The 12,720-nt window shown below is 35.8% G+C and overlaps 1 protein-coding gene across 1 annotated transcript; it reads left to right on the plus strand.

Moving 5' to 3' along the window:
- Window positions 1-10,871: 10,871 nt before the first annotated feature.
- Window positions 10,872-11,792, plus strand: LOC126070476 (olfactory receptor 2AK2-like). The gene has a single exon (XM_049874674.1). The coding sequence runs from the start codon at window positions 10,872-10,874 to the stop codon at window positions 11,790-11,792; it is 921 nt and encodes a 306-aa protein (XP_049730631.1).
- The last annotated feature ends 928 nt before the right edge of the window (window positions 11,793-12,720 follow it).

The raw sequence follows: 12,720 nt of genomic DNA on the forward strand, positions 1-12,720 counted from the left end.
CACAAAAAAAAACTTATATACACCTTGCTACATACTCTTAACTGCTCTCCCCCTAATGAGACAGCCCACTCCCTCCCTCTATTCTCTCTTTGTGTCCATTTTGCCACATTCTAACCCTCCTTTACCTTCTCATCTCTCCCATAGACAGGAGATGCCAACATAGCCTCAAGTATCCAACTGATCCAAGAAGCTCACTCCTCACCAGCATACCTCTCCATCCCATTGTCCAGTCCAAACCCTGTCTGAAGAGTTGGCTTTGGGAATGGTTCCTATCCTGGGCCAACAGAAAGTCTGGGGACCATGGCCTCCGGGGTCCTTCTAGTCTCAGTCAGACCACTAAGTCTGGTCTTTTTACGAGAATTTGGGGTCTGCATCCCACTGCTCTCCTGCTCCCTCAGGGGTACTCTGTTGTATTCCCTGTCAGGGCAGTCATCAATTGTAGCTGAGAACCATGTAGTTCTTCTGGTCTCAGGATGATGTACTTTCTGGTTCATGTGGCCCTTTCTGTCTCTTGGTCTCATAATCACCTTGTGTCCTTGGTGTTCTTCATTCTCCTTTGATCCAGGTGGGTTGAGACCCATTGATGCATCTTAGATGGCTGCTTGCTAGTGTTTAAGACCCCAGATGCCACTGTCCAAAGTGGAATGCAGAATGTTTTCTTAACAGATTTTATTATTCCAATTGATTTAGATGTCCCCTGAAACCATGGTCCCCAAACCCCTGTCCCTGCTATGCTGGCCTTTGAAGCATTTAGTTTACTCAGGAAACTTGTTTGCTTTTGGTTTAGTCCAGTTGTGCTGACCTTGCCTGTATCGTGTGTTGTCTTTCTCATCACCTAAAGCAGTTCTTATTTACTACCTAATTAGTGAAAACCCCTCTCCCTCCCTCCTACTCTGCTCTCATAACCATCAAAGAATATTTTCTTTTCTGTTTGAACTATTCCTCCAGTTCTTATAATGGTGGACTCATACAATATTTATTCTTTCATAACTAATTTTACTCAGCATAATGCCTTCCAGATTCCTCCATGTTATGAAACGTATCACGGATTCATCATTGTTCTTTATTGATGCATAATATTCCATTGTGGGACTATACCGTAATTTATTTATCCACTCACCCACTGATGGGCATCTTGGTTGCTTCCACCTTTTTGCTATTTTAAACAGTGCTGCAGTGAACATGGGTGTGCATATATCTGTTCGTGTAAAGGCTCTTATTTCTCTAGGATATATTCCAAGGAGTGGGATTGCTGGATCATATGGTAGTTCTAATTTTTCAGGAAGCATCAAATCAATTTCCAAAGTAGTTGTACCATTTTATATTCCCACCAGCAGTGTATAAGTGTTCCAGTCTCTCCACAACATCTCCAACATTTATTATTTTGTGTTTTTTGGATTAATGCCAGCCTTGTTGGAGATGGAATCTCATTGTAGTTTTGATTTGCATTTCTCAAATGGCTGATGATTGTGAGCATTTCCTCATGTATCTATTAGCTGCCTTAATGTCTTATCCAGGGCCTCTTTCCCTTCCACGTCGGAAGTTGGATTGGAATTTCATTAAACCTATAGATGGCTTTTGGTAGAATAAACATTTTTACAATGTTAAGTCTTCCTATCCATGAGCAAAGTATATTTTTCCACTTATGTAGCTCTCTTTTGGTTTTGTAGTTTTCTTTGTATAAGTCTTTTACATCCCTGGTGAGATTTATTCCTATGTATTTTATCTTCTTGGTTGCTACTATAAATGGTATTGATATGGTGATTTCCATTTCAGTGTTCTTTTTGTTGGTGTAGAGGAATCCAACTGATTTTTTTATATTTATCTTGTATCCTGATACTCTACTGAACTCTTCTGTTAGTTTCAGTAGTTTTCTTCAGAATTCCTTATGGTTTTCTGTGTATAAGATCATGTCCTCTGCAAATAGAGGTAACTTTTACTTCTTCCTTGCCAATCTGGATGCCCTTTATTTCTTTATCTAGCATAATTGCTCTGGCCCAGACCTCCAGCACAGGGTTGAAAAAGGGTGATAAAGAGTGTCCTTGTCTGGTTCCAGATCTCAAGGGGAATGCTTTCAGACTCTCTCCATTTACGATGTTGTTGACTATTGGCTTTGTGTAAATGCCCTTTATTATGCTGAGGAATTTTCCTTCTATTCCTATTTTGCTGAGAGTTTTTAAAATGAATGGGTGTTGAACTTTGTCAAATGTCTTTTCTGCATCAATTGATAAAATCTTGTGATTCTTGTTTTTGTTTTCTTTATATGATGGATTACATTAATTGCTTTTCTAATGTTGAACCATCCCTGCATACCTGGTATGAATCCCACTTGATCATGGTGAATTATTTTTTTGATATGTTGTTGAATTCTATTGGCTAGAATTTTGTTGAGGATTTTTGCATCTAAGTTAGTGAGGGATATAGGTCTGTAATTTTCTTTTTTTATGGTGTCTTTTTTTTTTTTTTTTTAACCTGGTTTTGGTGTCAGGGATATGGTTGCTTCATAGAATGAGTTTGGGAGTATTCAGTCCTTTCCTATGCTTTGAGATACCTTTAGTAGTAGTGGTGTTAAGTCTTATCTGAAAGTTTGGTAGAATTCTGCAGTGAAGCCTTCAGGGTCAGGGATTTTTTGTTGGGAGTTTTTTGATTACCTTTTCAATCTCTTCTTTTGTTATGGGTCTATTTAGTTGTTCTACCTCTGTTTGTGTTAGTTTATGTAGATAGTGTTTTTCCAGTAATTCATCCATTTCTTCTAGGTTTTCAATTTTGTTAGAGTACAATTTTTTATAGTAATCTGATATTCTTTGAATTTCATTTGGGTCTGTTTTAATATTGTCCATCTCATTTCTTATTCGGGTTACTTACTTCCTCCCCTGGTGTTCTTTTGTCAGTTTGGCCAATGGTTTGTCAAAGTTGTTAATTTTTTCAAAGAACCAGCTTTTAGTCTTGTTAATTCTTCCAATTTTTTTTCTGTTTTCTATTTCATTTAATTCTCCTGTAATTTTTTTTATTTGCTTTATTCTGGTGCCTGAGGATTTCTTTTGTTGTTCTATTTCTATTTCTTCAAGTTGTAGGGATAGTTCTGTGATTTTGTCCCTTTCTTCTTTTTGTATGTGTGCATTTATTGATATTAACTGACCCCTGAGCACTGCTTTCCCTGTGTCCCAAAGGTTCTAATAGGAAGTGTTTTCATTCTCATTGGATTCTCTGAATTTTCTTATTCCATCCTTAATGTCTTCTATAATCCAGTCTTTTTTGAGCAGGGTATTGTTCAGCTTCCAAGTGTTTGATTTCTTTTCCCTGCTTTTTCTGTTATTGATTTCTACTTTTATGGCCTTATGGTCAGAGAAGGTGCTTTGTAATATTTCAGTGTTTTGGATTCTGCTAAGGCTTGCTTTATGACCTAATATGTGATCTATTCTAGAGAATGTTCCACTTGCACTAGAAAAGAAAATATGCTTGGCTGCTGTTGGGTGGAGTGTTCTGTATATGTCTATCAGGTCAAGCTGATTGATCGTGGCATTTAGATCTTCCATGTCTTATTGAGCTTCTTTCTGGATTTTCTGTCCTTCACCGAAAGTGGTGTGTTGAAATCTCCTACTATTATTGTGTAGCTGTCTATCTTACTTTTCAATGCCAATAGAGTTTATGTATTGTGCAGCCCTGTCATTGGGTGCGTAAATATTTAATATGGTTATATCTTCATTGTATACTGTCCCTTTACTCATTATATGGTGTGCTTCCTTATCCTTTATGATGGGTTTAACTTTAAAGTCTATTTTGTCAGAAATTAATATTGCCACTCCTGCTCTTTTTTGATTGTTGTTTGTTTGATATATTTGTTTTTCCATCCTTTGAGTTTTAGTTTGTTTATGTCTCTAAGTAAGGTGTGTCTCTTGTAGGCAGCATATAGACAGATTGTGTTTTTTAGTCCATTCCGCCACTCTCTGTCTCTTCATTGGTGCATTTAGTCCATTTACATTCAGCGTAATTATGGATAGGTATGAATTTAGTGTGATCATTTTGATGTCTTTTTTTGTGTTATTGACAGTTTCTTTTTCCAGCTGAATTTTATGTGGTGAGTAGATTGTCTATACATATTGTCCTTTCCTCATATTCCTTGTTGTTGACTTTGTTTCTGCTGAGGCTCTATTTTTTTCTTGTATTTTATTTTGGTGGGTAGGATAGTTTGTCATCTTTGTTTTTACCTTATTATTTATCCCTATTTTCCTGAATTTAGAACTAACTTTTATTTCTTTGTATCCCCTTGTCTTCCTCTCCTTATGAAAGATCTATGGCTATATTTCTTAGTCCCTCTTTATTGTTTTAATGTTGTCTTCTTTTGCATAATAATATCACTGTTTCCCAGTTTTGAGTGTTTTTTTATCTTGATTTATTTTTGTGATTTCCCTGTCTGGTTTGACTTCTGATTGCTCTGCCCAGTGTTCTAGTCTTGGGTTGATACCTGATATTATTGATGTTCTAACCAAAGATCTCCCTTTAGTATGTCTCATAGTTTTGTTGTGGTTTTTACAAATTCCCCAAATTTCTTTTTATCTGGAAATGGTCTAATTTCACCTTCATATTTGAGAGACAGTTTTGCTGGGTATGTGATTCTTGGCTGGCATTTTTTTCCATCAATGGTTTATATAAGTCATCCCATTGCCTTTTCGGCTGTATGGTTTCTTTTGAGTAGTCTGAGCTTATTCTTATTGGCTCTCCTTTGTAGCTGACTTTTCGTTTTTCCCAGCTGCTCTTAAAATTCTCTCTATGTCTTTGGTTTTGCAAGTTTGATTATAATATGTCTTGGTGATTTTCTTTTAATATTTACCTTATGTGGAGTTCGATGGGCATCTTGGATAGATATCTTCTCATCTTTCACAATATCAGGCATGTTTTCTGCCAATAAATCTTCAACAATTCTGTATTTTCTGTTATTCCTCCCTGTTATGAAACTTCAGTCACTTGTAGGTTATTTCTCTTGATAGAGTCCCACATGATTCTTAAGGTTTCTAAATTATTTTTAATTCTTTTGCCTGATTTTTCTTCAAATATATTGGTGCCAAGTGCTTTATATTCAAGTTCAGAAATTCTGCCTTCCACTTGCTCAGTTCTGCTCCTCTGACCTTCTATTGAGTTGCTCACTTCTGTAGTTTTATTGTTAGTCTTCTGAATTTCTGATTGCTGCCTGTCTATGGATTTTTTCGCTTATTAAATTTTTCATTATGGTCCTGAATAATCTTTTTAATTTCTTCAACTGCTTTATCTGTTTGTTCCTTGGCTTGTTCTGTGTATTGCCTGAGTTTCTTCCTGATGTCTTGAAGGGTTCTGTATATTAATCTTTTGTATTCTGCCTCTGGTAATTCCAGAAAGGCACTTTCATCTAGAAGAGCCCTTGATTCTTTGTTTTGACAGCTCGTTGAGGTGATCATGGTCTGTTTCTTTATGTGACTTGATATTGACTGCGTTCACCGAGCTATCTATATAAGTTATTGTATTAGTTTATTTTATGTTTCCTTTCTGTGTCATAGCTTCTTCCTTTGTTTTGTTTTGATATGCCCAGACAGGTTGCTTGAGTGAGCTAGCTTGATTATTTTCACCTTTGGAGCTCTGACATCCTGTCTCCAGATGGCTAAAGCTGCTATCCAGTAAATCAATCTAGGAGTCCATTTGTTTTTCTTGTATGAATTCAGCTTAGGTGTCCAGGCAGCTGATCATCAAGTGTGCGGTACAGGCTCAGTCCTACAGTCTTAGAGGGGCAGGGGTGATTGGTGTATGTACCGGTATCTGGTTGCAGCAGGGCGTCATGCTCTGAACAATCATCCCCCAAGTGTCTCTGAATGAAGTGTGTCCCTGTTCTCTAGAGCACACAGGTTAGTGGGTTCTGCAGATGGACCACGGGCACCCAATGTTTTGGGTTGTAAAGACTGGGAGGTACCAGTTATCCTTGGACCCCTGTCATGGGCGGCTGGGTGACCTTAGTGGAGCCACCAGTTCTTAGGCCCCTAATGTGGGTAGGTAAGGACCCTGTTTAATAGGAAAAATGGTGTCAAACTTCAAACACCCACCTCTCCACCACACAGCTGAAACAGTTGTAATCTGCCAACAAGAGCCTATTCTCCTGAAATAGGCCCACACAGTCCATGCAGAGGAAAAGGGTGCTCAAAGTCCACAGACCATTTATGCCTGAACAGGAGCCGCTTCTGTCCAGAGCTCTCCTGGTTAGTGGAGATGGCAAATTATTTTTCCCCCAATTGCAAATTTATTCCTTCCCCAAGGCTGGGAGGATGGCTCTAGGTATGCATTAGGACCTTTCTCAGGCCCAGGGAAATCAACAGCCACTGAAGCCCGCTTTGGGGCCGGTGGGGGGCGGGGCATGTTAAAATATACACAAGTACTTAGCTTTTGCCTAGAGTGCCATTATTCTCTGGTTCCAGAGGTGTGAGTAGGGTAGGCGGCTGGCTACTTCTCCCTGAGGAAACTGTACCTAAAAGCTAGTACCAGCCCATCGCAGCTGCTCACAGGATTTGTGCCTGAGGGCTCCTGGCAATTCAGGTCTGGTAACTCCTCTCCACTCCTGAACTGTCTCTCTCCTCCTGCCCCTCAGTTCATTTTCTAACCTTGCCTTTGATGTTCAGGGCTCCTAGCTTGTCATAAATATACTTGTTTCACTTTTTTTTTTTTTTTCTGGTCTTCGTTGCAAGAGGGCTTACCGGAAGCATCTGTCTATTCTGCCATCCTGGCCCACCCTCTACTGTTGATAATTCTTACAAACAGATTTAGTTTTTGGAGTCAGGGTAGTTGAATATTGTCTTAGATAGTTTCTTATATGCTTACTAAAAGTCCTAAGATGTTATCCTTACTGAAAAGAAATTAAGAGAATGGTAAATATATTGCTTTAGAGCTCACACATATTTAAAAACCACAAAAAAAAAAAAACCTGTTGCTGTCGAGTGGATTCCAACTCATAGTAATTATATATATCTGCACCTAGATAGATAGATAGATAGATGATAGATTGATAGATAGATAGATAGATAGATAGATAGATAGATAGATAGATAGATAGATAGATAGATAGATAGATAGATAGATAGATAGATAGATAGATAGATGATAGATAGATAGATAGATGATAGATAGATGATAGATAGATAGATGATAGATAGATAGATAGATAGATAGATAGATAGATAGATAGATAGATAGATAGATAGATAGATAGATGATAGATAGATAGATAGATAGATAGATAGATAGATAGATAGATAGATAGATAGATAGATAGATAGATAGATAGATAGATGATAGATAAAGTATCTTTAAGTAATGACAGGGATTGGTGGGGGAAAGATGATTAAGATGTTTGATGATCAATAGAGATTCAGGGATAAGGGGAATTAGCCACAGGTACTGTGCAAATTGGCATGTGTACAGATTTTGATTAAGCCTAACACATAGAGGCCCTACTCTCAAAAAACTACTGTACTAAAATAATTTGTATGACAATTTAGAAAGTAAGACTAGTCTGTTGTTTTTGTTGTTGCTGTGTGCCATCGGGTTCATTCTGACTCACAGTGGCCCTATAGGACAGAGTAGAACAGCCCCATAGGATTTCCAATGCTGTAACCTTCAGGGAAACTGACTGCCAGATCTTTCTCCCAGGGATCAGCTGGAGTTTACCTTTCAGTTAGCAGCCTAGTCCTTAACCACTGTGCCACCAGGGCTCCTTCAGCTCCTGGCAATCTTACGTGAAAGAGAACAAAATGTTGCACCCACCAGAGTACTGCAAATTGACAGATGGGTGGTAGAAAAAGAATAACATACATCCTGTATATTTTACTTTTCTGAGGAAAATGGTGCAATTGATACGGAGGCATGTATTCATCTCAGAAGGTTAGTGAAACCTCAACATGTTTAGACCCCAAGAAAAATGACCACACAATACTCTAACATCAGTGTGTTTCCATTTTGTACTATTTCTTAGTGTGTGTATGTGTGTATGTTTCTAAATATATAATATTTTAACTGTTATAATAGACATCTGTAATTATATGTTACTTTTAATTAAATATGGATAATTTCTAAATACAATGTATTTGTACTAAGCATTGTTAGTAATGAATGCTGTAAAAATCTCTCAAGTTGAAGGACTCAACTATAGGAGTCCTTAACTCCTATAATGTATTTAAAATACAAAATATTTCATCTGATAGGTTAACAAAAAGTGCTAAAATGAGTATACGTGTTCAGAAGCACCTTTAATCTTTTCACAAAAAATTGCAACTTATAATGTCTAGTTATCATAATTACTCTTTGAATACATGCACATTATCTCACTAGGTTGAAATTTTTTAATTCCCTTCTCCATTTTTATCATGTGCTCATTATTCCAAATTTTTCTTATGAATTTTATTATGATTGACAATTTTTTACAAAACATACATTTCATATCTATAATTATTTTCACAAGAAAAATTCCCAGTATGAAACTTTTCTTTCAAAGGATATGAAAGTTATCAAAGTTTATGATAAATGACTAACAATTTTTTTTAAAGATGTAACTTATGATTAGAGTCTATTAGTGGTACGAATGAGTAAACGCTCAACTACTAGCCAAAAATTTGATGGTTTGAACCCACCCAGAGGCACCTGGGTCTACAAGCCTGGCAATCTCCCTCTGAAAAGTCACAGCCTTGAAAACCTACTCTGCACACATGTGGTTGCCATGAGTTAGAATTGACTGGAGGGCAACTAACAACATCATATGTCACCAAAAATGTGTTAATGCATATTTGGCTACATTGTCAACAATTTTTTTCTTGATAATTTAATAAAGTGTCAATATAACATTTTCATATAATGTATAGACTTATCATTTCCCTATTTTAAAACTTCTGTTTCCTCTTTGATGTGTCAATTATTTAACTTTTTCCTGTGGATTCAGATGTCTTTTTTTTTTTTTTTAATTTGGTAATTTCCTTTTATATTTGAGATGTTAAATGATTTTATTAATGCTCTAAGTTTTCCTTCAAGTTCTTGTTAAAATTTACCACTTCTGCATACGATTTTTGAGGTGTAAACACTAGAAAAATCTGAATAGTCTACATATGATGAAATGAGCATTCCAATAGATCAGACACTCTTACCAGCATTCCCATTTCTATTGTACTAAAACATATTTCTCTTCCAAATATATTTTATTGGTGATATATCTTCATGTAATTATGTATTATATAATATAACTTCTATTAGCTGCAAAAGCTATTTCATTCATTTAACTTTATCTTGCCCATTTATCCCAGTATTTTATCTATTTTACTTTTATAACATTTTGTATGCTACATTTCCTCCACTTTACAGTCTTTCCAAATTTTTTCACTTTTCTTTTTGGCTTGTCCTTTTATCACAAATTATTATTAAAAATAATTCATCATGGTCTGAAATGCATAGCCTTGAAATTTAGGTTGGATTTGTATGAATGTTTACAAATGTAAACAATATGATATTTATTTTGTCCACTCAGTTACATTCTATCTTCACATTTTATTTGATATTTTAGAACATTAAGTCAGTTTTTATTAAAATAATATTTAAAAATTGTTTAGTTATCAGTATTTATTATTGGTAATGTGAAAATGATTAAACCCCACCCAGTGCTGTTGAGTAAATTCTGACTCACAGTGACCCTATAAGACAGAGAAGAACTGCCCCATAGAGTTTCCAAGGAGCGCCTCATGGAGAAAATATGATTAGAATATTAAAATATAATAATAATATATTGGAAAGTTTCCAGTTAGAATAATTAAAATGTATCCAATTGTTTTACTGAACACTTTCAGCAAGTTGAATAATTTTCGTTATTCAAGATAATGAAGTTTTCAATTAAAAAAATTATTATTGGCTACGTGTTTTATCTTTCAAAAGTTGCTATCATTATTTATATATGTGGTATAGCTATGTTTTGTGGGTTCTGCCACATTTCACAAAAATTTCAGAGGGAAACTTGAAAAAAAGGACTTTTTGATGCTTATGTTCATATCGACCTATTCATAATATCACCCAAGTCTTTTCTCAAACTTTTTTAATAGTTTCTGCCCCTATTCACCTTCATTAAAATCCTTTCTCAAAGCTTAGTAATGACCATATAGTTTTTCAATATAATAGCCTGGTACATCTGTCTGTACCAGTTAAACACTTCACTTTACCTCATCCTTCCCACTCTTCTAAGTGAAGGGCCTCACAAATGGTAAAATATTAAAAAACGCTAAAAAGAATTCGAAGGAGAAACTTAGCCTGATTTACTTTTAGAGTTTCAGAAGCTATCACTGTACTTTGATCATAGTAAATGCACAATAAATACCGGTAACATTTAATATTATTTCCTTTAAATTTACTAATTGTCTTTAAAACAGGATTCTAGATAGTGTGACTTTTATTTGCTCTGGAAATACATAAAGGCCAGATTTTATGTTAGAAAACAAAAGAGAATTCATTTCAATTTGCTATCTTGGAATTGACCATCCTTGACATTCTTCTTCAATCAAACTAACATTAATAAATGTTAACATATATTTTGATGATTCATTCTCTAGCTCCCCTTAAGTCTGACATGTGTTTGTGCCTGGATTGACATAATTCCATTTATTCTTAAAGGAAGAAATAAAGTGTATTTTCATTTTGTTATTTATCAAAATGGCCATTTTTTCAATAGCCATAAATTCAGTGTATTGAAAGGGAGAAAGATATATTTACCTAAGGTGATTCAAGATTCTATTGCATTTAATAATTGTTTTTGTTTTCTCTTGAAGAACATTCAGTGTTGTCACATGGAATTTTCCGATAGTGTCTGATTTATTTTTATTTAAGCCATGAAGACAGAAAATCAAAGTTTTGGAGCAGAGTTTATGCTTCTTGGCCTTTTTCAATATGGCCAAATGAACACTGTCCTTTTTGTTGCCTTCTCCATCTTCTTCTCAGTGGCTCTGTTGGGGAATATCATAATGATCTGCCTCATCATATTGGATTCCCGACTCCACATTCCCATGTACTTTCTCCTCAGTCAGCTCTCCTTCGTTGATATGATGTACATCTCCACCACGGTACCCAAGATGGCAGCAAACTTTCTGTCAAATAGTAAGACCATTACTTTTTTAGGTTGTGAGATTCAAACCTTTGTGTTTTTGACCCTCGGTGGAACTGAAGCTCTTCTTCTTGGTTTCATGTCTTATGATAGATATGTAGCCATCTGTCACCCTCTACATTATCCTGTGCTCATGACCAAGACAATCTGTTTGTATATGGTCACATGTGCATGGGCCAGCAGTTCTATCAATGCTTTAATACATACGTTGTATGTGTTTCAACTTCCATTCTGTAGATCTCAGCTCATTAACCACTTTTTCTGTGAAGTCCCATCTCTAATGCCTTTGGTGTGTCAGGACATCTCCCAGTATGAGTATACCATCCTCTTTAGTGGAATTATTATTCTGTTGTTGCCATTCATGGCTATCCTGGCTTCCTATGCCTGGGTGTTTATTGTAGTATACCAGATGAGCTCAGGTAAAGGGCAGACAAAAGCCATCTCCACGTGTTCCTCTCACCTGATTGTTGTAAGCCTATTTTATGGGACAGGTATCTCTACCTATATGAGGCCACACTCCTTGCATAATTCCAAACAGGATAAAGTGGTGGCAGTACTTTACAGCATTATCACACCTCTTCTGAATCCATTTATCTACAGTCTTAGGAACAAGGAGGTTATGGGGGCCATGAAGAGACTGATAGGATAACAGAAAATGTGCCATTAGGAGCCCCTGTTTGATTGAAACTGAACAACATAAAATGCCTTGCTCAACCAACTGTCTGGAGAGAAGTAAACTATAAGAACTCTTTTTTTTTTTAACTGTTATATACATATACATATAGTAATACATATATATATACACACACATATACATATAACATTTATCAGTTTAGCATTTTTCAGGTGTATGATTTAGTGATATCAATTACATTATTCTTGTGCAAACATCACCCATAATAGATTCCAAATTTCCCATCATCATTAAAAAAAAAAAAAATCACTGCTTCTTAAACAATGGCTCCCCCTCCCCCTCTCCCTCTTTTCTCTGGTAGCCACTAATAAACTTCGATCTCTAAACATGTGTCTATTCTTGTTATTTAAGAAAGATTATATAGTTTTTGACATTTCAGTGAGCATAAGGTTTCCAGGTTTGTAGATGTTGTAGCATGGATCAGGACTTAATTACTTTTTTATGGCTGAGTAGTAATCCAATGTATGTACAACATTTTGTTTATACATTCATCTGTTGATGGGCAATTAAGTCATTTCCACCTTTTGGCTATTGTGAACAGTGCTGCAATGAACATTGTTGCATGTATGTCTGGTTGCGTTTCTCCTTTCAGGTCTCTTGGGTATATACCTAGGAGTGGAATTGCTAGGTCATATTGTAGATCTATGTTTAACTTTCTGAGGAGACCCCAAAGTGTTTTCATAGCAACTGCACCATTTTGAATTCTCACTAGCAATGGATGTGTTCCAATTTCTCCACATCTTACCAATATTTATTATTTTCTTTTCTTTTTTTGTTTTATATCTTAGCCATCCTAATGCGAGCAAATGATATCTCATTGTGGTTTTGATTTACTTCTAATGGCTAATGATGTTAAACATCTTTTCATGTGCTTGTTGTTTAC

This window comes from Elephas maximus, chromosome 2, assembly GCF_024166365.1.
Source record: "Elephas maximus indicus isolate mEleMax1 chromosome 2, mEleMax1 primary haplotype, whole genome shotgun sequence".
Taxonomy (NCBI): Eukaryota; Metazoa; Chordata; class Mammalia; order Proboscidea; family Elephantidae; genus Elephas; species Elephas maximus.